At 38.5% G+C, this 25,645-nt stretch overlaps 1 protein-coding gene across 1 annotated transcript; it reads left to right on the top strand.

Moving 5' to 3' along the window:
• The first annotated feature begins 417 nt into the window (after window positions 1–417).
• On the top strand, window positions 418–25,522 carry cdkl5 (cyclin dependent kinase like 5). Its single transcript, XM_079482547.1, has 18 exons — window positions 418–629; window positions 1,538–1,806; window positions 2,019–2,053; window positions 10,643–10,688; window positions 10,947–11,083; window positions 11,362–11,482; window positions 12,038–12,097; window positions 12,616–12,706; window positions 13,732–13,921; window positions 14,404–14,484; window positions 14,636–14,802; window positions 15,305–16,406; window positions 17,491–17,592; window positions 18,709–18,838; window positions 19,963–20,086; window positions 20,635–20,740; window positions 23,301–23,516; window positions 23,626–25,522. Exons 2-18 carry the CDS (start codon window positions 1,743–1,745, stop codon window positions 24,001–24,003), a joined length of 3,150 nt encoding a protein of 1,049 aa, XP_079338673.1. The 5' UTR covers window positions 418–629; window positions 1,538–1,742; the 3' UTR covers window positions 24,004–25,522.
• The last annotated feature ends 123 nt before the right edge of the window (window positions 25,523–25,645 follow it).

The following is a 25,645-nucleotide window of genomic DNA, read 5'->3' on the forward strand; positions in this document are numbered from 1 at the left end:
TCACGAATAGAATATGTGATAAACGAACCGTTGACTACTATAACATTCATACTTTTGATCTGCAAAGCTCCACCAAACAAGCACGTCCATTTGGATGTATGCGTGTATAAAACATAACACGTTTGATCAGGAATGCACGTTATCATTGTTCAACCCAACCCAGAAGCATGTGCTCCGCCCCTTCTGGACCATTGTGAGCGTTCCTTCGTCGTGATTGGCCACAGTGGGGTTCGGTGCCGGACTTCAGGGTCTGTACTCGGATTCCATTGGTCGGAAGTCCATCACTCAGTTTAGTGACTCTTCGGTTGACAGCGAAATTACGAATCATACTACCGCGAAAGCCTTGGCTCATTAATATTAATTAGGTTACGCGATAGGACGTACCATAAAGGTAACCAGGCAACGTCAGCGTGACTTGATTCATATTCATGAGCAAAGCCTTCGCGGTAGTGGGATCTTTAATTTCGCCGTCTGATCGCGTTGTTAGGTTGTCAATGGCTCAGAATGAAGGTGGATACTGTTGCAGCTGCGATGATGGGTTAGCGGTTACCACTGCAGGTGAAAATGAAAACATCGTTTCTTGGCGATGCGGAGAGAGGAGAGCTCGGGCATCTGTGTCTCGGACATAAGTGAGTAATGTGGTGGACGCTTTTCTGTAAATGGACAGTAATGTCAAGGCGCTTGTCGTTTTAAGCGCGTTCGTTGACGGACGTGTCGGGCTTTTTACAGCGTTGCCGTTACTGAAAAGAACGCATGCACACCTCCCGCATCCCCTGCCCACACACAACAGGAGACCGAAGTCACCTGTTATCGATTATGTCATGCGTTTAAGTCACGCACCTTTGCCGCTGTATACGTTTGTCTTTACGGTTGCCGAGCAATGTATACATCGTTGTGATTTTTACCGCACCGCCGCGTTCTTACTGTTCATTTGAGAGTGGGTGTGAATGGTGTGGGCTATCAGTCATTTCTTAATGCCGTGACACAAGATTTGTCTATGCTAAGGGGGATAGGATGCTTAAAATAATGATAGAACTTTTATCCACCTACGAGTGTTACCAGCGGAACATACAGCACCACGCATCAAATGCAGACATGCGCGACCCGTTATGCACAGTTGCACAAACATATACAAGGAGCTTTGGGTGTCACGACGTGACCTGCGTAACGCATGTGGAATAATGTTCACGTGAAAGCAACGGGTCAGTCATTACACTGTCCACAAGGCAGCTGGATACATGTCGCACATCCAAGGTGACATATTCAATGCACGAGCATGTGTGTTTTCATCATATTACATCACTGACGTTCGCTTTGAACGCACCCACCTGTAATCCTCTAGCTCTCGAAACTATGTGAAATAGCGATGGCGTTCAGTCTCGAGAAACTAGTCTTTGTGTTATTATTGCTTTAGACAAAACAAACCACCTATGAATATCTTCTCTTGATGAAATCATCGTTTGATGCATGCATGTGAAACACATGACAGAGTATAATTTGCTGCAGATTGCCTCTTTTTTTTGCTCTTCCTCTTTAGGTGACTGAGTGCATGTGTGTCTGTGTGTGTGCATAGTGTATTAGTTTGCAGGAATGTGAGTCTGTGTGTGTGTGTGTGTGGATTTGGACCAACCGGGAACACAATTTTGCTGCAATGACCCGTTCAAGCGCAGATTTCTGTCCCATCCATCGGCCTTCCACTCCTATCGGCCCAGACATGCACCATCTCGCCATCTTTTGACTTGATGAAGATTACTTGCATTGGTAATGTGATGAATAAATTTGAGGTCCTTGGGATTGTAGGAGAGGGTGAGTGCATCTTCTGCTAACAACATTCAGTAGATGTATAAAGAGAATTTGTTTAAAAGAGAATTTGTTTTCCACATTCAATGCACTAGTGGTGATTTGGGAACAGTTGGTGTGTCTATAAGATGAAGGTTTGGTCTGTTGCTGATAACATGAATGAATGGCTTGTGGTATAAGCTTAATATATTTACAAAACTTTTTCTTTCTCTCCAAAGGAGCCTATGGGGTGGTCCTGAAATGCAGACACAAGGTAATGAATGTTCTTGGAATCTGTTGGTCAACATATAGAATTGAATATAGTTGGGTGAATACATCTCAATGCTGTACTATATGTTCAATTGCACAGCTGTAGTGTCTTTTCTGGGTCATTCTGTAATGCATAATAGTGTGGCAAGTTATTATTTAACCCCAAGAAAAACATGCTAAACAGACTTGCGTTTTATGAGCGTTGCAGCTGTATCTCGTAAGTGTTGCACAACACATGGTAAAAACTCCTTAAACGTTGCATTTGTTGTGATATTTAAAAGTATATTTTCAATTCTAAAATGGCATGGTTCCCTAGCAACTGGTTCTTTTAAAATTGTGGGCTTCTCCAAATGTATTGCTTGTGGCCTAGTTGGCAGATTCCCTTTCGTTGTTTGGGAGGCATTTTCAGACAGTTGAACATCGCTAGACTAAAAATCACAATAAGGGAAATAAAAAATGCATTTTCGAAAGGAAATTGCAGATGCACCATTTGAAAATGTTGTGCATTCTTCTGTTGTATTAATACAGCTTGTGTACACTGCGTATGCATGCCTGCTAAATGTATTTAGCCCTTGGTACTGTTACGCTATTCAGTACACGAAATATATTGGATGTGAGAAGACTGTGGACTCTTTTTTTATGTTATTAAACCGGCCTGCTTGTTATTTTCAATAGTCCCCCTTGTATGTGTCCTTAATACTGTTGGTATTTAAGTCATGGTTGCATGCCCAAGACGTGTCTTTACGCCTGGGCTGGCCGCAGCGGTGTGGCTGGGTGCCTGTTTGGATGATGAATGACAGTACATTGCTACAGAATGGTTAGGGCTCATTACACTTTCGATTTCATTGACCTCGACGCACACAGTTCAATGTGATAGCATGAATATCATGTTTTCTCTTATCTGTATGTAATTACAGTACATATATTTTTTTTTAAATCAAGTTTAGAAATTTTCTTTAAATGCTGACATGTGGTACTTTACTTTTCTTTAATCCATAGACATCTCAAGTGTATTGGACATTTTTATTGATTATTACATTAGATAAAATAAATAAATAGTTTATTTTAAAATCACAAAGATTGGATGACTGAAAGGCAAGCAGACATATATTCTAGATTATATAATCTAGTCATAATTTCATGCGTAATTGCGATGTTTCATTTCAGGTTCCTATGCATGATTGTTAAGAAAATGAGACTTAGCAGCGAGTATACTCATCGGTGTACCAATATACAGAATTGTGCTTGTACATGTAGTAAAGGGTCAGTCAGCACTTTGTTTTTGTGTCTTTCATTGAATGCGTTTAAAAAATGTACCTGAGTACTTGAAACCAAGAGTACTTGTTTCTACTTTGTCTTAGTAACCAACTGAACTATTCCTGTAAGCATGTACAAACCCCATTAAGAACATTGTTTTATTCAACTGGACTGTAATTCTTCTCTCTTCTGTTCTTGTGAAGTTTTTATTTTGTTGTTACTGATACGTTTTGTCTTAAAGTCGGTAAAAAAATCTGTTTTCACGATTCTTCATGATGAATTTGGATTATGTTGTAATGTTTTATAGGCTTTTGGTGTGATACAGTGTATAGACGATTGATCTAAGCGTAATTTAGTTTAGCTTAATTTATTACCATTGATTCCTGCAACATCATGTTGGTATGGCTTTGTATATGCACTATAATTCAATTTACTGAGAATACTAATGAGCTCAATTTTAGTTCAACGTTGATTCAGAAACACCCCTATTTACATACCCATTTTTTCAATTTTACCCATAATAAACACTACACATAATGTTCAAGATCGTTTTAGTCCGTTAAGAATTAATGATTGAACATCTGGACCAGAATGTATTAGCTGAAACCTCATGATGAAGAATGTGAGTGGGGTCAGAGGCTTCTTATGACAGATTGTTCATAGATGGACTGGAGCGATGAATGGTTATTTTCATCATAAGTTTTATTATAGCGTTGGATAAGGCTGTCCTGTAAAATGCGCACAAACGAACAAAGACACAAACATAAAACCACTTATTCGTTTTAATATTTGATGGATTCCTACTCATTTATATTTTATACGGTTAGTCATTAGAATGTCTTATATGTTATATAATGCTATATAGTTATAGTATTCCCTCTAAGACTGTCTGGTATACAGTGAGTAGGCTCTTGTTTCTAACTATTGCTATTGGAATGCCTATTGTTCCTCTCAAGTCTGCCCAAGTGATGTTATCCCAGAAAGCCACGAAGGCCATGAAAGCCAGATTGTGTGTGACCAAACACACCAAGATCTGTTCTTTTCTTCAATTTGCATTCCCTTGTGTCTCCTGTTATTTTGTTTGTTTTTAAGTCAAAAGTTAAGGATCACTTACTCATACTTTACATATGTTTTTACACATTTGAGAATAATAAACTCATCAAAGCCATAGAATAACACAATTGTAACTATGCTGTGACTAAAAGCATCCAAAATAAATGAACTCTGTTATATTTTAACATCTATAGTTGTCACATTTTGCCTAGAATTTGCGAACACTTGGCATTTTATCATCCAGCTATAAAAAATTTGTTGCGCTTAATAGCAGACTTAACCCAGTTCTCATGTAATTTAGATGATAAATAATCATAACAACCCTAGCAGGCTGGTTTTAAGGGTGTTTGACCAGTTTTTAGCTGATCAGGCTGGATTCACCAGGTAAAACCTGTTGAATTTCACAGTCTGGATCATTTGGTCTTTAGGGAGATTTAGGAGATAATGTTTAAGTTTATAGACATCTGTGACTTGATGACAGCAATTTGGAAATCTGAGCACAATTTGAGACTTAAATTATATTTATATTTAAGTATAAATTTATCTGAATTATATTTCTTTGTGTTCAACCGAACAAAGACATTTTAACATGTTTGTAAAAACCAGAGGGTGAGCAATTCATGACACAGTTTTCATTTTTGGGTGGCGTATCCATTTAAATGTTTAAGAAATGTCTGAGAAGGAAGTGACTAAAGCATACGTCTCCATTAGGCTTCCAAAGTTTTGTTTTGTCCAATGGTCACTTAAATTCTCTATTTTGTAATATCGCATGATCATAATGAGTGGAGAAAAGAGTAAGATGTTAGGAGCAGCTATTTATTTATTTGTCATTTCACACCCACACTGATTAGCATCTGAACATCTCATTTTTAAGATCTGCTAAATTTCTTTCTGCTGCCCGTGTGAAGCTGCATAAGGGTGCTTTATATACTCTTCAGTCCTGTGTGGTTCTGTAAGTGATGGAGGTATCTGAATTTCAAGGCCTGTTCTATCGGTGAAGAGGAATATTTATTTTTATATAGTATAAGCCGAATTGAGGACAGTGAAGGAAGTGGGGACGTGAGTGTGCATTACCATTAAATAGGTCACCTTGAGTGGGAACGCTGGCTGAGGAAGGCCGTGTTGAGATGACTGTGCAAGGCTCCGTGGTTGAGATGGCGTGTGACAGAATCGGAAAGATGGAGAGATGTATTTTAAACATGCTACTTACATTTTTTATGATTTGTATGATTATGCTTGAGCGTAAAAGGATTACAAATATACATTACAAATATAAAACTTTAATGTTATTCTTCTGGTGTGTGAGATTCAAATTGACAGATAGAAAATGCTACAGCTATGAAGTGAATACAAATGCAAATCTGAAATATAGATATTAAATGAGTGGATTTGCAGAAACACATTATATCGTAGGCATTAATTAATAGAACATTTTTAGTCCCTAACTTGGCTTAATCCGTGTCCAACAAATGAGCTCATGGTGTTATAAATGAAATGGTGTTTGCTGTTTTCACCTGAGCACTTGCATTGTATTGCAAGCACAATTGGTGCTTTAGATCCTGTGGCACATCTAACTGGTAATAAATTGAAATCATGAAGTTTGAAATGGATTTTAATGATTTTATTTAGCACATCCTTGTGCTTATGTCATCGTGTAGCTCTCAAGGCTAAGACTTTCCGCCATGTGTCTAATGTAAACATGTCTGCATTGTTAATAATAATAATAAACTTTATTTTATATAGCGCCTTTCAGTGTTACTTCCAAACCGCTTTACATAAATGAATTTAACCATAAAGAAATAGAAGATAAAACAAAAATAACAAAGAAGATTAAAAGCAAAACAACAACCTATAATAAAACCATTAACTATGAGCAAGTCTAAAATGTGTGTTTTAGGTAAAGCTAAGAGATATAGCCTGTCTAATTTCATAAGTAGGGCTGTTACAGAGTTTTTGAGCAAAGGAAGAAAAGGCCCTATCCCCATAGAGCGTAAGCGCTTGGGGGATCAGCCAGAAGGCCAGACTCAGAGGAACGAAGGTCACGCCCTAGCAAGTTAAGTAGATAAGTAGTGAGGTGCAAAATGGTGAAAAACCTTATATGTAAACATAAGAACTTTAAAATCTATACGAAACCTGACTGGGAGCGAATGTAGGGTTCCAAAATAGGAGTATTGTGATCCCTAGTTCCTGTCCTTCTCCGGATTATCGCAGCAGGATTTTAAACGTATTGCAATTTGTTTAGGGTACTTTTTGGAAACCGTGCGAGCGAAGCATTGTAATGGAACAATGGCCATGTAGTCAATAAAAACAGTCAATATGCGGGACACTGTTATGTATGGACCTGGAAGAAGACCACATGTAGTGCCTACTTTCATTCTTACAACCATTTAGTATCGTGAAGCTATTTAATATTTGTGCCAACAGTACTGAAAAAGGCTGAATCAACTTTAAGAATATATTACCTTGTGTTGTTGCTGTTTTGTTTAGCTGAGATGTGTCCCTTTAGGAAAGTATATTTAAATAAAGTTTTTTTAAATACTTATAATCATCATAACGTACAATAATGTAAAGAACATTTAATGAAAATATAACATTGATATCTAAAATTCAACTTTGTTGCTTGTTATTTCAGAATTTGATTTTGAGTCTTTAGCCTGGTTTTCACAGATTGTGTCACATAGAGTATATTTTCCTGGTCTTATTTTGTACAGTTTTTTATGTTGTTAAATTTCAATTTTATTATGTTGTTATTTTTATGCATTATTTTTTATTTCTTTAGTATTTTTAATCTATTTGCCATTGTTAGTGATAGATGTTTAATGTCAGTTATTAATGTAATAAACATAATGGCAATAATAGCAAATTAGGTCATTCTCAATAGATAAAGGTGTTCAAGGGAACCCAGTGTATAGAGAGATGTATGGCTTAATGCGTTGAAATAGCCTTACACTACTAGCATTTGTAGTTAGAAACATATCAAATATTTTCAATTCTTAAAGAAAAACCTAAATGTACTACCTATTAACCTAAGGAGGCCGCCATGTTCTTTTTCGATGACGTAAAATGGTTGCACGCACAGCTAGGCAGCTAAATACAGACACAGTAATCAGTTCTTCAGTAAGGTTATATTTATATATGTTAAAATACGAAAGAAAATGAAGACACTATTTGGTGCATTTTCATACATTTTAATATTGTTTGTCAGAAACAATGCAAACATGCATATTAATAACCAAAATCATTTCGAATTTATTATATACACAATGTTTTACCCTTTAGCATTTTTCCAGTTTTGCCTTTTTGATGTTGATTTATCAACATCAGTAGTCTAGAGCTATTGTCTTCTCTCCCTCGGTCATTAGCTGACAGGCTATTATTCACGCATGCTCTTATACAGAATAAATAACCAAACCGCAAGCATCTTATTATTGTGTTTATCAGTATATTCTCATAATGTATAAAGTATATGATCATGGTGGATGCTGATGTCTTAAATAGTCTTAAATGTCTTAAAGGCAGTAGTTTAAAGCTGATTTAATGCACGCTTACCTTGAACAGACACTTACTGATACTGAAATGGCAGGCAAGCAGGCTGGCTTGTGTCAAGAGGACATACCGCCCCCTACTGTTCCTGTGTGTTTTTATATGTGATCTTAGGTTTAAGGTGTCATATTTTATCGTTATAAATGGAGAACGTGTGCCTCGCTGTTGTGAAAGGGAACAGGTTTAGGTTGAAACCATTTCACATCACGGATTTTGAAGCAAAAAAATGGCCAAGTACAAATATCTTTTCAAAGTTTATGAATACTGTGACAGTTAGACTGTTTTTATTTCATAAATATAAAGTCAATGCCATCGTTCATATATTAAGCCATACATTGCTCTTTACCCAAATCCTTTTTATTCATTAAATGCCCTCTATCAGTGTTAAATACGTACATCATAATTAATATGGGCTGTGAATGTGATTTCATGCAGATTTTAAGCACTTTGGCATCCAATCTTATTCTTATCCCTTTTAAATGTTTCACATTTAATCATTACAGCAAAAAACTGTCTTACTGTAGATCGAGTTATTTTAAATAAGCCCTTGCAAACTTAAGAGAATTTAATAGAGATGACTATATAATACAGAGCTCTTGAATGCAGATGATATCAAATTTAGCTGAGAACTACTCTATTTCCGCTTGAGGCTCAAGGGTTTCAAGTTCACAAGTTCGTCATCAAAACAGAGACACTTTGCCAGCTCAGGAACCCAGCTTTGTTTCCTATCTAAACAGAATGGACAATTAAAGTTGCACATGCATTGTTGGCAATATGAAATTCGACCCATGCTGTTTTTAACAATATAGTTGTAACTACCAGATGCCGAGATCATTATTAAAGTAACCAATACAACAGGTTGGCTTCCTAAATATTTAAGCCTATTATTAATTGCTTTAGCTGCCTGTAAAAATCCAATGGATTTATTAATACCAGAAGCAGCTGTTTGGTTAAACTACAGATTTTTGCACTGAAATGAAGAAATAAATAATATTTTACTTGGATTTAAATATTAAAACAACAAGCTTGCTGTTTGTAATCCCTCTATGTGGACATGGTAAAGTGATAGACTTAAAGCCATCAACACAGGCTCACTCCCCCTGTGAGTGAATGTAATGATATATTGACTATTCTGAGTGCTTTGGACCCCCATTGGCCCTTTAGTGGTCCTTATGTTTCGCATCAACAGCCTGTCACTAACAAGTACACCTGACCTATACATTAACATGCTGTAATCCAAAACGGAAACGACTACGCTGAGGATTAAGTTACCACCGGTCACTAAAAATCTGAAATGTGGTTGTCTGTAATATCAGATTACTTTGTCTATACATATTTTTATAATTTTTTCACTTTGTAAATAGAGTTCTTGGTTGGTCTCAATGGTTATTAGAAATGTGAGATGCGGATGCAGTGCGTGTGGTGGGTTTTGAAGCCGTGAAAGTCTCAGTTTCTTCATAAAGACCTTTCAAATGAACGATCGATCCATCGTCCGTGACTCATTCACTCTCTATATTTATCCTGAGAGACTGACAGTTTCTTTAAGTATGTGAAAAAAACCTAAAAATATATTTTTTCTAAATGGTGTCATTTTGCGGTCTAGTTCCAGGGGTTGTAATACATGTCAGGACTCAAGCGTAAATTATTTTTATTTCCCTCACCAGTTTGGGCTTGTAGTTCAGATTGTAACTAGTCCCATCACAACAATGACTTTTTCTTTCATTTGTTTGTTTAAAATGTTAGATTTTAAATTTGCAATAACCGCTTGAATAACAGCATTCTTTGGCTATACTTTCGCATGTTTTGCGATATGCTCACAAAACAACCTTTTAATATCAAAGGCTATAATGTTGACCTAGTTCTCAATAGTAAAAGGGTTTCAAACCCTGACAGTGACTTGACTCTCTGCAAGAACCCTATGCAAGGGCCCTTTTAACTCTATATGGAGAAGCCACTTCCTGATCCAGTCTCGCATGCTTGCTGTGACTCCTAATCATTTCTCATCACGATTCATATTTGTTCATGACGAATTATGCTTGAAGTGAAAATGACTATTGGGTCTGCTATGAAGGAGAAGCATGAGGAAACCTGCAAGGCACTCCGTGCCGCACTGGAGGCGTCAGGTGGAGTTGGCGCCTGTATCCAGCCCTGTTGTGGGAGTTTAAGTTGGGATATTCTTTCGTTTTAATTGCAGCTGCTTCTCTCAGCAGTCTACTTAAATCTTGAGAGCTGGGGCGTTGCATGGATTCCGTCCAAATGTTAGCAAACACATGTTTTAGTCAGAGGGTGGTGGTGTGGTTTAATCTGTGTGTACATCACATACAAATTAGTGAAGACATGAGGCCTGTTAAAACCAAGGACAATAATGGGAAGTTTTAAAAAATAGTTTTGAGGTCAGAGTGTTGTTAAGCTATAGTTATGTATAACTATGCTATAGTATTGGACTAAAATGTTAATTATATATTGTTTATATTTCTAATATATAATAGCATCAGAGAAATGTATCTTCATCGTTAGTTTATATATACACACATTCAATTTTATATAAAATAATATATAAATTTATGTTTTCATCCATGATGTTATCTTTATAGTTATGTGAAAAAATATGACTAAGGTTTAATGGATAGTTCTCTTAAAGATGTCAATTCCGCCTTTTTTACTGAGTCCATTAACGGCCTGCTAATAAAGCTTGTGTTTGAGGAAAAAGCTTCAACTTATTTGCATATCTGTTTTGCAGGAGACAAAAGAGCTTGTGGCTATTAAGAAGTTCAAGGACAGCGAAGGTAAAAGACTGCTAGATCTGAATGCTTGTTTTTTCATCTGTGCAATTTACTGGTTGGAGGCTTTGAGATGAGCTGCATAATAGTTGCAGTTACCATGACGCATAATTTGCATGATTTATCGTAAGCGGCTGCTTGGATGGCTATCTTTTACACACAAACGCTTCACCCAACAATTGTAAAATCCTACATGTTTAACTGTGTCAGAAGACACAAGCGACTGTCTTAATCGTCTCCCGAACCCGCTGTGTTTTCCCATAGAGAATGAGGAGGTCAAAGAAACGACGTTACGAGAGCTCAAGATGCTCAGGACGTTGAAGCAGGACAACATCGTAGAATTGAAGGAGGCTTTCCGTCGACGGGGAAAACTCTATCTAGTGTTTGAATATGTGGAGAAGGTCAGCTCAAAACATCATATTTAATTTATGGTTTTCACATGACGTCACACATGGAGGGTAAAACTAGGCTTTCTGCATGGAAGTTAGGTTTACTTGGTTTGTGTAGCCAAAATGGCAGATATTTTCTCTTTGGTTTTGCCCATAGGAAATAGATTTACTCATTGTTTATTGTTTATATTATGCGGGCTACAGAGAGAATATTAAGTACTATAGACAGTATGAAGATAGTACTATGAACTAGGGTGTAGTCTTTCAGATTGCTCTTCTATATATTTCAGAATATGCTTGAGCTGTTGGAGGAGTTGCCTAACGGTGCGCCACCCGATAAAGTACGGAGCTACATCTTTCAGCTGATCAAAGCTATTCACTGGTGTCACAAGAACGAGATCGTTCACAGGGGTAAGACTATCACGTTATAGAAAGTGTCCACATAAAGCTTTTTCCTGTTTTGAATGCATAATATAGACGTCCAATCTTCATGTAAAGTTTAAGAAAATTCAACTTACGTCAAATCTTCATATAAAGCTTAAGAAAATTAAACAAACCAAAATACAGTAGATACGATTATAAACAGAAGAAAAATGTTATACATTAGTAGTATTTTATCGTAATGTCATATTTCGAAAACATGTCACTTTATACATTTAGGTTTTTTTTGAGATTTAAGAAATATTTGTAAGTTTTACTTTAGAAATGTGTAAGAGTAGGCTGTGAGTAAGAGAGTTTTTTTTCTTATTTCCAAACAAAAAAATAACGTAATTTAGTGGAGATAAACAAAATTGGTGTATTTTCCACCAAAGGGACACCAAAATGAGCAAAATTGCTAACAAAAGTGGTGTAACGGATCTTATTATAAAGGAAAACAACGGAGACGTCTTTGCTTTCTATTTTTACATTGCATCAAACCATACGTTCAGTAAGAAAATGTCAGTTTCCTTTTGATCTGATTTGCAGACATCAAGCCTGAAAACCTGCTCATCAGCTCGCATGATGTCTTGAAGCTGTGTGATTTTGGTGAGCAGAGACTCTGATTCAGGATCAGCCACCCCCATATTCACACTGATCTCTCTCACTGAATGCTGCTTCGACTCCTCGAGCTCCGCAGTGACGTCTGAACACAGAAAAGAACTGATTTTGTCCAACTCATTCAAATGTTTGAGCGACTGAACGGCTGTAATGCAAATATTGTTGATTTAAAGTCATGAAAGATATTTTAAAGTTTTAATTTCAGCTATCTTAAAAGAAAAAGCTTCAGCTGTATTGGTAGTTTGGTATTATATATGTATGTATATTCACTCAGGGTTCATTTTTGCCTCAACACCGAATGGCACAGGAATCAGGCATGACTCACTCCGCAGGCTTCTCTCAAAGACTTTTATTTTTAGAGGGAACAACATGGCAAGATTAATTAAGAACTCTGAATGTCGTGCGCAACATTGCTCATGCCAAATACCTCTCTTTCCTGTGTTCTCTGCTCTTCCTCTTTACTTTCTCGCTTCCTGAATCTCACCACCCTGGCTGTTCACCTCCAGGCTTTGCCCGTAACCTCTCTGAGGGCAGCGATGCTAACTACACCGAATATGTGGCAACCAGGTGGTATCGTTCACCTGAACTGCTTCTGGGGTGAGTTCGGATATCCTCAGGCTTCCTGTCTTCATCATTTGTACATCCTGTTTTGGTGATGCCTAACATAGTTTGTTCTTGACAATAACCGTAACAACAAATCTGTAAAGCCACAAGGGAGCATGAAAAAACAAACTCATTTTGTTCGTAGAAATGTTGATTTATATATCTATTAGATGTGACATCATGTTTGTGTGTGTGGTGCACGGCCGTTTGTCCTTGTTGCCATTGAAGCGTTGTTTTCTAGTAGATGAATGCAGTGGAAGATTTTTTGAAAGTCTCACCATTTAAATTCCACCCACACAAATATTCTCTCCTCCCTCTTGCTGTGTGTTGGTGCAAAGATTTGTGTCTCAGTGTTATGTCTATCTCTCTAGCCTGCTTTCGCTCTTTCTCCGTGTTTTCATGATTTGTGCTCCTTGCTAAGGCAATGATCGCTATTGCCAAGGGTAAACATTCAAACAATCTAACCTTAAAGGGACAGTTCGCTCAAAAATAAATGTTCTGTCATCATTGAATCACACTTGAGTTGTTCCCAATCGGTACACCATTCGTTGTTATAATAAACACAGAGAAAGATAATTAGAAGAATGTTTGTTACCAAACAGTTCATGGCCACCATTGACTACCATAGTCAAAAGTGCCCTACAATGCTGTGATTTGTGTTCTTAATTAAAAATATATTATTTTGTGTTCAACAGAATAATAAATATAGATCCAGTATGTATATATATATATATATATATATATAAGAAGAGTTTGGTTCCAAATTGAGATCTCCAAAAATTAAAACTGTAATATTTTTTACTGCTTTTTGATTTGAACCAAAATGACTTATGGAAAAAAACAGTTAAAAGGACTGTTTTTATGTGCTGTTCTGATGACAGTCAAAAGCAAACTTTCTGAAATATGTAGACTTTGAAAACACATAACACATGTATTTAACATTTTTTACTTTGCATTACGAAAATAGAAGTGAAGAAATCAATGTTTGACTTATATTTGTTTTGGCTCGACTTTCACAGGGCTCCATATGGGAAGGCGGTGGACATGTGGTCAGTGGGGTGTATTTTGGGAGAACTGAGTGATGGGCAGCCCCTGTTTCCGGGCGAAAGTGAAATCGACCAGCTCTTCACCATTCAGAAGGTGTTGGGTCCCTTACCACCAGAACAGATGAAGCTGTTTTACAACAACCCTCGTTTCGCCGGACTAAGAGTGAGAATGTGCTTTCTCATTTGCTCTTTACTGTCATGTTCTCTCGTGTGCTCGCCTCTTCGCTTCTCTCTATTCCTGTGGCATCAATCCCAGTATTCTGAATAAGTGACTGGCTGTGACTCATGTATAGCCATGTGCCAGTGTGAAACACAACTGGCTCTGTATTGACGGGGCTGGTCACAGCACATAAGATTCACACATGTGTCCTCAGTTTTAAAACCTAGATAGCTGACTCAATAGACAGCATTTTAAGTCATCATAGGTGCCTTTTGGCACAGAGATTATTCCATGAGTTGCTTATTGAGATACCATCTTTTAGTACAAATGCATGGCAATATTTATGCTTTTATTTTTCTAAATGTTACTATACTGGTTGTCCTTAGAAGACCAGAGCGCACATGCACATCACACATACATATACAGTATTGTTTTAATGTGTCCGATTTCTCATCAGCAATGCTATTGTTGTGTGTTTGGGACAGTTTCCTTCTGTAAGTCACCCTCAGACACTTGAGCGAAGGTACCTGTGTATTATCAATGGACTCATGTTGGATTTAATGAAGGTAAAGCAATTTGCACTATTCATTAGGGTACAAATTACTCTCTTAGCCAAGCAATTGTGATTTAAAAAAAAACTTCAATGGTGTTAATAAAGACTGAGTTCTTTTGTTCCTCTGTGACACGACTTTCCTCCTTTTCCCTTCACCATGTCAGAACCTGCTGTGCCTGAACCCGACGGAACGCTTTTTGACGGAGCAGTGTCTGAACCACCCTGTGTTTCAGGGTTTGAGGGGTCCGGAGCGACCAGCGCCACCTTCACCCACCCCACCTCGCTCTTCAAAGAGAAAACCGTACCATGGAGACAACACTATCCCCAGCCGGTCAGCTATCCTGCAAAACACTTAAAGGGATAGTTGACCCTAAAATTAACTTTCTGTCTTCCGTTATTCAGCCCTGTATGACTTTCTTTCATCTGCAGAACACAAAACAAGACTTTTGGAAGAATGTTGGTAACCGAACAACGGCGGCACCCAGTCACTTCTATTGTATAGACACAATGTTGTTTGGTTACCAACATTCTTTAAAATATCTACTTTACCAATTATCCCTTTAAATCTTTGAAAACGTATTTTTAATTGTTAGTTCATGTTAGCTAATGCACTAACAAATGTTAACAAATACAATCTTATTGTTAGGGTCTTATAAAAGTTAAGGCAAATTGGAGTAAAATAAGCAGACAGCCTAGACTGGTTTTTATGTATTTGCTGAGCACTGAGTTTTATTCAATTGTCAAACATGAACAGCTAATCCATAGTGTGCCATTATTTACATTTCTTTTACATGTTAAGTGTAGTTCACTCTTATTGGTGTGTTCCTCTGCAGGAGTCATAGCAAGAGCTCAAGTCATCGGCGAGCCAACAGCAAAGACTGCTCGTCTCTTCCCCGCCACGAAGACCTCCAACGGAGTACCGATACCTTCCTAAACGGCAGCAACATGCCAACTTCTTCCACCCTGAGCCCTACATTACACCCCAAGAGCTACCAGGCCCAGACCCTAAGCCGCTCTGCCTCTAGCAGCAAAGACCTGGCCAACAACAACCTTCCCCACCTCCTCAGCCCTAAAGACAATAAAGGAAAGACTGAGTTTGATTTCAACCTGGGGCCTAAAGCAGGAGGTGCCACTGCAGTAGCAGACACATCTGGTGGAAAGTACCTCAAGTCCTCTAAACCAGGACGCCACTCATCCTTCTTAGAAGGGAAGACCAGCACTCTCCAGTCCGGGGACAAGCACAGTCGCCATAACTACATGGAATCCTCACACGGATCAATGCCTTCCACATCCTCCTCCAAAAGTTCCTCATCCTTCCTCAGCTTGTCCAAGAGCCACGGGGCGCTGAGCGACGCCAAGTCCGTGGGGAATCTCTCCGAGACACGGCTTCACCCGGACGACACCATGGCTGGGTCAGGCTCGGGTTCCAGGTATTTCCCATCTAGCTGCCTGGATCTAAACGCAGCACCGGGCAGCCCCAGAGGGGAGCGGCACGCTGGGACGGAACGCCAAGGTCACAGCCCCAGCGGACGGGGGAACTCACGACTGGAGGGAGGCACACTTGACTCACGCCGTTCTTCAGGACGCAAAAAAACACCGGATGAACCGAAGGCTTCCGACACGCTCGACCCCAACAGGGTTGTGGGAGCAGGGGCCGGGCACTCGCACAATCTCCCGTCCCCACACGAGTCCTATCCTTACGGTCTTGGCTACACTAGTCCGTTCTCCTCACAGCAGCGACCTCACCGCCACTCCATGTATGTTCGGAGAGAGCGACACCGGCCACACGGACAGGAGGTGGGCTTGGTGGTCGGGCAGGGGGTGCCGACGCGTGCTAGCAGCTTACAGCTCCTCTCGCCTCAGCTGCAGCACAGAACGCTCCCACGGCACAACACCAGTTCATCTCGAGAAGAGCTCACGCAAGATCTGGGCAGGGTCAGTGACCTTGGTTTTTATCTCTGTGTACTGTAGCATATTGAATGGTTATCTTACTAAACAATCATCTAACGGTTTCCTTTATTAGCATTTAATCTCTGCTTTCTAGCTAAAGAGTGTCCCAAGCAAGGATACCTTCTTCTGTTTGTCTCTCTCTGAATATAGCGTTACTGTTTTTTCTGTGAGCAAACAGCAATAATGTAAACAATGCTTGTTCGGGACAGTATTTTCAGAAGATTAGATTTGTGTGTGTGTGTGTGTGTGTGTGTGTGTTTGTATTTGCATGTGTTCTGATTTACAATATCTCATTTAAAGATATGACTCTGCTGCATTCATGTTTTTATTGTTGTGTGCACAACTATTTGATTACGCAGTGGACCACTCACACCCCCACACACACAAAGATATCCACAGTTCTGATGGGATTACATTTCCAAACCACATTTGTGTTGTTTAAGGACATCTGTGATTTCAGATGAAAGTGGGAGCTCTGTAGTTTGTACTATGTTGGAGATGTCAATCTTTGAAGATCAGGGCCCAGTGGAATGAATCCCCTTAGGGTAAGAAAACCCTTAGTAACAAAACTGTTACAATTAGAAATAAGGGAATTTCTTGCCACCGGGCCCTGGATTTGTTCATCCGAAATTTCAAACTATGTAAATAACATTTACACCTTTTACATGCTTGCAGTATTCGACCAATCACCATGCACTGGTTAACTGGCCAATCATAGCACACCTCGCTTTTCAGAGTAACAAATGGCACCTTATTGTAAAAGTGTTACCATTGAAGGTTACGTGGAATGATATTCCAGCAGTACTATTTTTTTATCCAGAAAGGTCAGAATCTATAATGGGAGTGAATCAGGCCGCAGAACAAGAAACAGACTTTTACTTGCATATTCGCTTCCCAGAATAATTTTGGGAAAATTGAGCTATTATTCTAAGAACATGTTGTCTGACCTATGCTATCCACTTGCTGTACATTTCTACCGTTAAAGGTCCTGTGTATTTTTTTTGTAGGATCTATTGCACACTCCCAGCATCTTTCAGTGGCTTATTTTGCTGTGTGTTTATGTCTGCAGAATGACCAGTCTCCCAAAGAGAAGACTCACTCTCGTCCTCCGATTAAAGACTCTACGAGGGACAACACGGCTTCTTTCCACACACAGCGCCCAAAAAACGAGGTCTGAGGTCCTAACATGACCCATTAAACTCTTACACACAGCCACACGTAAACACTCTCTCAAAGTAATATTAATGTCAAATTGAAATGTTCCTTGCTTGTTTTTCATGCCCCCTCTTTTCTTTGTTTTTAATACACTGAACATTAAAGCAAATTACATTTTACTTGTTAGACCATTGTTGATATGGATGTTTTGTAAATGTCATTATGTTAATAATGTCTTGAGCATTGAATCCTCCGTTGAAAAAGTCACTCGGCTTTATGTTGTTTCAAACTCATATTTTCTTTTTCTGTGGAATATAAAAGGAATGTTAGGAATGTTTGTCTCAGTCACTATTGACTTTCATTATATGGAATAAAACATGCAATTCAAGTAAATGGCAACTTGAGTGTGAGTGAACGATCGTAACATTATTTTGGTGAAATATTCCTTTAAATGCTTTCTCTTTCCACATTTGTTCATTTCTTTCTCCCCAAACAAATATTCAGTTAGAGTAGATGTACAAACAGTACAGCCGTGGAAAAAATTAAGATACAATTTCAGAGATCGTTGTCCTGATTTTAAAATGACTATTTATAGGTATGCGTTTAGTTAAAATAGTCATTTTTGTTTCATTCTGTGAACTACTAACAATATTTTTACCACGTTTCAAATTAACCTATTGTTTCGATTTGCATTTATTTGCAGGAAATGAAAACTAGAGAAACAGGTCAAAATAACAGAAAAGATCTTTCTTATTTTTTCAGACCTCAAATACTGCAAAGAAAAAAAATCCATATTCACTTTTAAGCAAAAAAAACAACAACATTTGTACATGTGTTTAGGAAAACTTTTTTTATGTGACAACCTCAATAACCATTTGATTTAGTCTTGTCATACTGTCTGTCTTTCTCATTGCTGTTGGAAGACTTTGTCACTCCTGAGGTTTGATTTTGTTGAAATGTAATAGACACTGGACTAGAATGGCCAAAATACATCTAGAAATTCTTGCATAAAATTTATTTGGAGTGGTCTCTTAATTTTTCTGCAGCTGTATATATATAACTTTTGTGCGATATTGAAGATATCTGTATGTTATAGCACATGATTTCTCACAGTTTCTGTTTCATTTCATAGTGTGAGAGACCTCTCGTAACCCAGCCTGGGATGTACCATGACACTCATATAGAAGATGGAACCTCGTCCAAGGAAAACCGAATCATCTACAGTGACTCAATGCCTCGTAGAGTAGGAAGCTTTTACAGAGGTACCCGGAACACTTTGCGTTACGTGTTTAAACCGTGACTTTAATTTCTGAGCTCTGTTAACATTGCATCCACATCCGATTATGTTTTAAATAGGGATGAATATAATGCTCAACCATTTTAATCTGTTAAACAAACAATTTATAAAAGTAATTTAATAGTTAACTACACTGCTGTTGTGAAAGAACCGCAGCATCCAAAGCTCTTTTGTGGGAGAGAGCCAGTGCATGGAGCGGAAGGTGATTAAATGAAGCATATGCTACATATACAGTAAATACTAGAAGAAGTGGCGCTGAAAATCATCATCATAAATGTCCCTCAGCGCTTGTGGTGTGTACAGCTCCGTTTTGTTGACGTGCAGCTCACTTTAAACTGTAGAAATGGTGTTTAAATGGGTCTTATGGTCTGCTCTTTCCCCCGGTCTAGGCTATTACTATTATTATTAATATGGTGGTTCATGGAAGAGCACACTTCAATGTTTTTTCAAATGGTTGATCTGGTAATTATGAAGTAAAATATATTTTGTACACGACTGTTTATTGTATCTGTCTGTTTTGTCCCTTTACATCGGCAATGCAGGTGTGTGATGTTTTGCACATTTATAAAAACACTTCTATTGTAAAAAAAACATTTGTTGCGTATCAACGTTTGTTGATATTTTGTTGTTTATGCTCTATCATTTAAAAAATGATAAAATCAGCTCAGTTTGGTCATGCAAAGTTGTCAAAATCTGGAATATTTACATCCGTTTCTATAGTAATGACTTTGAAGTTCTGTCATTATTTACTCACCCTCTTGTCAATTCAGACCTGTTTGACGTTTTGTCTTTCGGCAGAACACAAAGGAAGATATTTTGAAGAAAGTTGGTAACTGAACAACGGTGGCAATCATTTACTTCTATTGTTGGACACAAATCCAATTCGAGTAAATAAGTGCTGTAGCTGTCCGGTTACCAACATTCTTAAAAATATCTTCTTCGGTATATCTTCTATCTGCAGAATTTCAAACAGGTTTGAAATAAGAGGGTGAGTGAATCATGTCATCATTTGTGCGGTGCCTGAACAACATTGAAAAAGGTTTTTCTTTTAATGCTGATGATTCTTGCTTTTTTTGTTCTGTTATAAAGTCCCCTCACCTCGACCCGACAACACGTTCCACGAGAGCACTGGGCAGAGCAGAGTGCCGGCCGTGACAGCAGAAAATACAGCCATGACAAACCACCCCAAACGTCAGACCAATTTCGACCCCTGGTGAGCACACGAGCCTGTTTGGGCAGCACACACAGCCCAGCAAATAAATCACTCTGTCTATGCGTGTCTATGAGATGAAATGCTTTGTCAAAGGGAAAGTGACAACATGAAATATTGGGCTGTGAATGAAAAACTATTATATCAAAGTGTATAAAAATAAGTGTCATCTATTATTTTCGGTTTAGAGGTTTTGGCAACCGTAGTATTGCTGTGTCAGTACAGTGGTTGCAGAAATAAAAAAGCACGCTTTACCCTCTATAGCCATGCATTCTCTCCAGACTATTGTCTAATATCTTGGCAGAGAAATATATTTTTTATTAAAGGGATGGTTCACCGAGGAACAACTTGGGGTTGTGTAAATGCGTTCACATTTTGGGGTGAACTATCCTTTTAAACATCAATCATGAGTTATGTTGACAACATGTCTGTTTATTTTAAATCAAAAGCCAAGCATTATTTAATTATTTATTTCATTGTGTTTTTTATTTTTTACTTATTTATGACCCACGTGTTTTCTGTTGAGAGGTCACATTTTCCACTTTTCGTAGGAATAACTCCGAGGCAATGGTCATGAACCAACCAGAGGTCCCTAAACAAAAAGAGAAGCAGGGTTTCTTCAGAGCCATAAAGAAGAAGAAAAAGAAATCGCAGCCGGTAACAAATTCCATTTTTACTCCTCATCCGATGTTTAGCAACTGAGTTCAGGCGCAGGACTGAGACAGTAATGCTTTAGCCAGGATACCTTTTCTGCGGGTACTTTATGTGTATGTGTATGTATATGTGTTGCTTAGCTGCTGTGTTTGCGTGTTAGTGTTGTATGTCTGTGCGCTAGTCATTAACCTTAAATGATGTATTGTACACACGGGATAATAGTCTGATAGAGATTAATGTTTGTCATTATCAATAGGATGGATAGGAGTGTTCCCCTCTTGAGATTGATTCAATCATGTTCTGAAGTATTCAGACAAATAAAGTGGCTGCAGATGGGAAATGGATGTATGATTCATATAGGATCCGAGTATATACAATATACAACATTGACATTTATTTTAACTTTAACCTGATCTTTTCCATATGAAGTGTCCCTAGTTTCAATCTTGGCACTTAGTCTTTAAATATTAAAAACCTGCAAAATGAGGTCATCTCTTGAAGCAAATCCTGAAGTTTCCTTTTCTTTAGTTTTATTCACGGCCAACAAAACCCCTCGATGACTCTCATAGTGCAGTGCCATTTCCCCATAACAGCCATATGGAGACCTGTCTAGACCCGAGCAGCATGTGCGGCAGAATCCGCCTCTACTGTGCTCTGTCCGCAAATATTGAACCAGAGGACCATATGTTCATCTGCTATATTCAACAACAAAAGATGTTTGGTGTTAATAGAATGAGCCACTGGGCTTTTGTGCGTCTTATATTGCAGACGGACGGCAACGCGGGAAGGAACCCGAGCATCAAGAAAAGCCTTTTCCCCCTCTTTAACTCAAAGAATAGCTTAAAGCATAATTCTGCTGTCAAAGTGCTACCTGTTGTCCCGCAGCCCATGGTATTGCTCGCATAAACCGCGCCGCTCCACCAAACAAACACAATATCCATTGCATGACAGTTTTTGTTGTATAGCTGTTTTATGACTGGATGTCCTTGTCGTTTTTGTTCTTTTTGAATTGTTATGAACACAACACTAGACTCAGATCCATGTCAACACCAGGCCTGCATCTAGGTTTAAAATGTGAAGTGTGTTATTTTTATTATACTGCCGTTATTAAACAGAATTCCAAAAATGATATCTGTTTTCGAAATGATGTTATGAATACTGCTATTCACAGTTTGTCCTTCAAACTTGGTGTTTTAAACTTTTGAGTGGAATTCACCTATGAACACCTCTATGTACTTAAGTTGTATCTGAATATTTAATTATTCAGAAAAAAGACACGCATTTCAATTATGCTACAGTTTTTAAACAGTAACTGCCAGACCGCTGCAATTTTAAAAAGTTGGTTTAAAGAGCAAAAAAACCATCTGCGTTGGTCTTCAAGCCTAATGCATACTTGTAAATGCATACCATGCCTGCCAACAGCGCTTAGTTTAGGGTCTAAATACAGTAGCTGGCGGCCCAGACAGCCTTATAATTTAATATTAAGTTTTATGAATCATTTTTGGTAAATACAGGTTGTGTTTCGGGTTCATTTTAAAGTTTTAAACCACTCCATTAGTGGGTATATTAGTGTTTATGTATGTTGACGGAATGGATCTGGTTCTCGTGTTTGACACATCAAGCAGCATCGCTTCGGTTACTGCTAGCATCGCAGCAGCATCAGCATGTGTTCTTTGACGTGCATGGACCACATAGTCATCTATAGCAGAAGAATGCATGTTTTTACATTCTCCAACACCTGGACAGAGCGGGAGAAGTGGTCAAAACATTTTTTACACACTCAAAGGCTCTGTCCTCTGTAAGGCCTTACATGCATACACAGTTTGAAATATTTCACATTTTGGTACAAAAGGTCAAAAACTGCTCACGTTCCAAAACACCAGCCTGTTCTTATCTACAGTACATTCAGTAATCCATCGATTTTATAAACCGCTGCAAAAAGCTTTTGTAAAAGCTGGTCCAAGATGGCTAAAATGCATCTAGCAAAAATATGTCAAATTATATTTTGCATAATGAAAATAAAGCTTAGATAAGACCAACATCTCTACATTGTATTAAATTGTTTTCTTTTAGTACATTTGACCTCAAAATGTATTATTATTATAGTATTCTAAATGGTGATTGTCATTATATTCCTATTACTGTGATACAGTTTATATAAGGTATAGCACATAATACCTAAAGCTATCATACTAGAAATATAAAAAAAATTGAAATTATCAAAAACAGTATGAAAGGTAATTTTACCATGATGTTTAAATACTAACAAATGTAAAACATTTTTAAAACTCTGTTTTTCAGGAATAATGGGAATTAGTTTTTTGTATCTGGTAAAAAATCATTACAGTCTTTGCTTTCTTTATGCAAAAGATCATTTTCTGTTTTTAGTTTTTTTTTAAGGGTAACAGGCTTTCTGCATTATTTTGTGTTCTGGTGCGTTTTCAGTTTTCTGGCCCCATGCACGTGATTTTCGGTGCACTTTTATGACACTAATGCAGACATTATATTTCATTTGCTTTCTTCTGGTAATTTCAACAACTTTTTGCTTTCCTCTGTCTGTCAGGTTCCCGGTGAAAGCCAGCAGGACCAGCTAGTGATACAGAGACCGGTTAAAACCTCCTCTCATCACAGCAGTCGACATCGGAACCGGGATCGTGACCGGGAGCGTGACCTGGAAAGGGACAGGGACCGAGACCGGGACAGAAATCGTGAGAGGGATCGCGAAAGGGAGAGAGACAACACTTGGCCGCCTGAAAAGCAACCGGACGTCCAGCCTCAGGTAATGCACACGGGACAGATCTCTTATTTTGATGTACCTCACTGGAGGGTTTCAGTGTGTGTTACAGATATTTTTTCAAACCGAAGTATCCGCTTGCTTATCGTTTTAGAACCAGCCTCTGAAGTCCCTGCGTAAACTCCTACACCTTTCTTCTCCCGCTACCTCCAATCAGCCTCCCCCTCCCGATCGCTCGGCAGAACTGCGCTTCCATCCTCTTCCTAACCCCCCTCCCAAAGGGAACCTAAACGAGGGCAGAGGGCACCCGGTGGGCAGCATCACCCCTAATACCAAGAGCCGCAAACCCCACAACTACCCTCTGCCAGGGCAGATCGAGTCCAGCTGGCATGTCTCTGCTTTGACTCGAGCCGAGGGAGCACCTTATCCAGACCAAATGACAAATAAAGGTGGGCAGAACGGTATTGGCTTTGCCAGAGCCCCCCGCGTGAGAATGCCGAACCTCAACGATCTAAAGGAAACGGCTCTTTAGAGGCGGCCCCTTGATACTTGGTCTCTCTTTTCCTTCCTGGCTACCTATGGAATGCTACACGATATTGTTCATACTGTGGTACACAATGCCACTTCTAGCCAGAAGGTGGCAATAGTTATGTCTCAGATTTGTTTTTTAAAAGCATCTGCATTTGATAGAATTTGTATTCTTGTTCATTACATCTGGGTTCAGTTTTCTGTTCAATATCTTATTGACGATGATATGAATCTATGTATTTGTAAATGGAATCTTGGGGACGGGGGTCAAATCTGTGGAATTCTAAGAGCTTTAGTTTCTACACAAGAGAATGTATAAATATTTAATGTGTAATAATTCTATATTTCATGGAGATTATTTGATGAATAATCGGCGTGTTAATAGTTACAATGTACAGAGTGCATTTTATGGTTGTAACAGACGTATCTATTGTTTGAATTACTTTCCTCTCTTTGTTGAACATTGTTTTCAGATATGAATTTTCAGTAGGTCTACAGTATATTACACAATGCTCATACTGCAGGTTAAAGAATGAAACCTCTCTCAAGGCTTTGGACTTTTCCACAATGAAATGAGATCAGCAATTACTGATTCTTTCTAAGCAGGTTCTGTAATACTTTTCAGGTGAGACCATTAAATCAAAGTCCCATGATGCCTATTTGTCTCACTTTACCTTTAGCCTTGTGTCTTACAACATTTACATTCATTTAAATAAATCCCTGCTTCCCATGAGCTCAAAACAGCATTTAACACGTTTTGGGACCATGTAGTGATTGAAGTGCAGTTCTGTAGCATCTGTTCATTAGAGCGCAGATCCCAGAAGAGCCGGATTTCCCGTGAATAATCCATTTCAAGGTGGCAGGAGAGTGGGCGGCCGGGGGCAACGGAAGCCCCAGGGCCTCGCAGTTTCACACCACGATCTAGACCCCTCCAGGGTGACTTTGCCTGAGGCACGAGCTGTGGTTTACATGCAGCTCAAGGTTAGGCTTTGAGAGTCAAGTCTGTACGTGCCTGCCATGGCCGCGCTGAGGGCTCGCTTGCATGTTGCACCAATCGACTGGCAGTTTTATTTTAATCAGTTTAACGGCATGTTTTTGAAAAGATGAAAGCATTGCCTCGGGACCCGGGGAAAGGGTTTCAAAGAAGTAATGTATGTATTGATCTGGTCGTGGGAGGGCAGGTGTGGGACGCAGTGACATTTTGTTTTCAACCTGGCCCCCAAAAACAACGTTTTGATTCATCACTGTCTGCTTTAGATTTACCTCTCTGTATATTTATTACATGATATTCTACAAACACAAATTAAAAATGGGTATAACATATGCACAAAAAATTGGCATTTGAAATGGAGCAAAATATCATGACTGCGGTGAAGCAAATTGTCTTGCTTTTAACTATATTTTCATGCCTAAATGTATTTACAGTGATCATCATGTTCACCTAAAGCGTCTCGCAAGATCTCCTAAAGAGAGCAACAGCGCATTTACATGAAAATAACTCCATTAAAATGTGTCTTTAATTTTATAGGTTTATTGAAAAGTATTGTTTATTCATAGCACACTTTAAGCAGACATTTCTTACAGGTTTTTTTTATCTGAACTTTGTGTCTACCTATCTGCTTTCTTATCTAAAGTCTATACATGAG

Source organism: Barbatula barbatula (assembly GCF_947034865.1).
Source record: "Barbatula barbatula genome assembly, chromosome: 20".
In the NCBI taxonomy this organism is placed as follows: Eukaryota; Metazoa; Chordata; class Actinopteri; order Cypriniformes; family Nemacheilidae; genus Barbatula; species Barbatula barbatula.